The 1,276-nt window shown below is 40.5% G+C and overlaps 1 protein-coding gene across 1 annotated transcript in view; it reads left to right on the top strand.

Moving 5' to 3' along the window:
* FN1 (fibronectin 1) overlaps positions 1–1,276 on the top strand; it is a 67,282-nt gene that overhangs the window by 28,129 nt on the left and 37,877 nt on the right. Inside the window, exon 19 of the mRNA XM_008578833.1 lies at positions 455–727. Coding sequence (XP_008577055.1) covers positions 455–727 — 273 coding nt within the window. The remainder of the gene's footprint in view (positions 1–454; positions 728–1,276) is intronic.

A 1,276-nucleotide genomic window follows, 5' to 3' on the forward strand; every position in this document is an offset into this window, starting at 1 on the left:
CCCATAAAGCCTTTATATTTTCCCCCAGAAGCTTAAGGGTCATTTAATCTGTTGCTCTTAAATATTATAAAATGATTCAGTAAAACAGCAACAGCAACAAACAAAACCCCAAAACCAAAAAAAAAACACTTTTTTTTTCCTGTAGTTATGTTAAAGTTTTGTGGTTTTTTGGTATGTTTATTTTAACCAACCCCACTTACCTCATATGACGCTTCATATGCTTCAGACTCATATGCTTACCTACATATTTTAGATAAAAACTTTAAATGTTATAAACTAAGCAGTATGACCAAACCATGAAAGCATATGCAAAAAAGCCTATTATCTGGCTAATAGACAAAACTTAACATTGCTTCAGGGGCTCTATGGACTGCCTAATGCATCTAGGAAACTGACTTTTTAAAAATAATCTTCAGCAGGAATTGCAAATAACCAGTTGATTCTTGTCTCTTAGATAAAGTTTCCCCTCCCAGGGACCTGCAGTTTGTGGAAGTGACGGATGTGAAGATCACCATCATGTGGACACCCCCTGACAGTGCAGTGACCGGCTACCGTGTGGATGTCATTCCCGTCAACCTGCCTGGGGAGCATGGGCAGAGGCTGCCCATCAGCAGGAACACCTTTGCAGAAGTCACTGGGCTGTCCCCTGGGGTCACCTATTACTTCAAAGTCTTTGCCGTGCACCACGGGAGGGAGAGCAAGCCTCTGACTGCAGAACAGACAACCAGTACGTCCCATTCCTGACTTGATTTCCTCCCACATTCTCCACCCTCACTTCTAACCTGTGATGAAGTGCAGCATGCCATTCACTCCTAAGTTTACAGCCTGGAAATAGGAATACACAGCTTATAAAGGAGTGTATGGTAGACATAAGGCATATTAAACTTGAGAACAGATCCGACAAGCTCCATGGATGCTAAGTGGTAACCCATTCCTGAAACTCACGTGCCTGAGGATTGGTGCTAAGAGGGGAGAACTTAAGATAACCTAATTTCCTTTGCTAGTGGAGACATGGATTAATAATTTGAGTGTGTTTCTTGTGTAACTAAACATAGATCAAGGTTAAAATGTAGGCCCTTTACACTTTTACAGTAGAATTTATTTAAGAATAGTAACTGCCAAGCATCTAGTATCATCGGACACCAGGTCGTCTGCTCAGTTCTTTGCAAGCATTATCCTGATATTTAATCTTTCTTTGATCTAATGAAGGAGGTCTTATTATTATCCCTGTTGGATACATGAAGAAACTGAGGCTTTTAAAAAGTTCTGTAACTTG

Source organism: Galeopterus variegatus, unplaced genomic scaffold, assembly GCF_000696425.1.
Source record: "Galeopterus variegatus unplaced genomic scaffold, G_variegatus-3.0.2 Scaffold1770, whole genome shotgun sequence".
NCBI classification, from domain to species: Eukaryota; Metazoa; Chordata; class Mammalia; order Dermoptera; family Cynocephalidae; genus Galeopterus; species Galeopterus variegatus.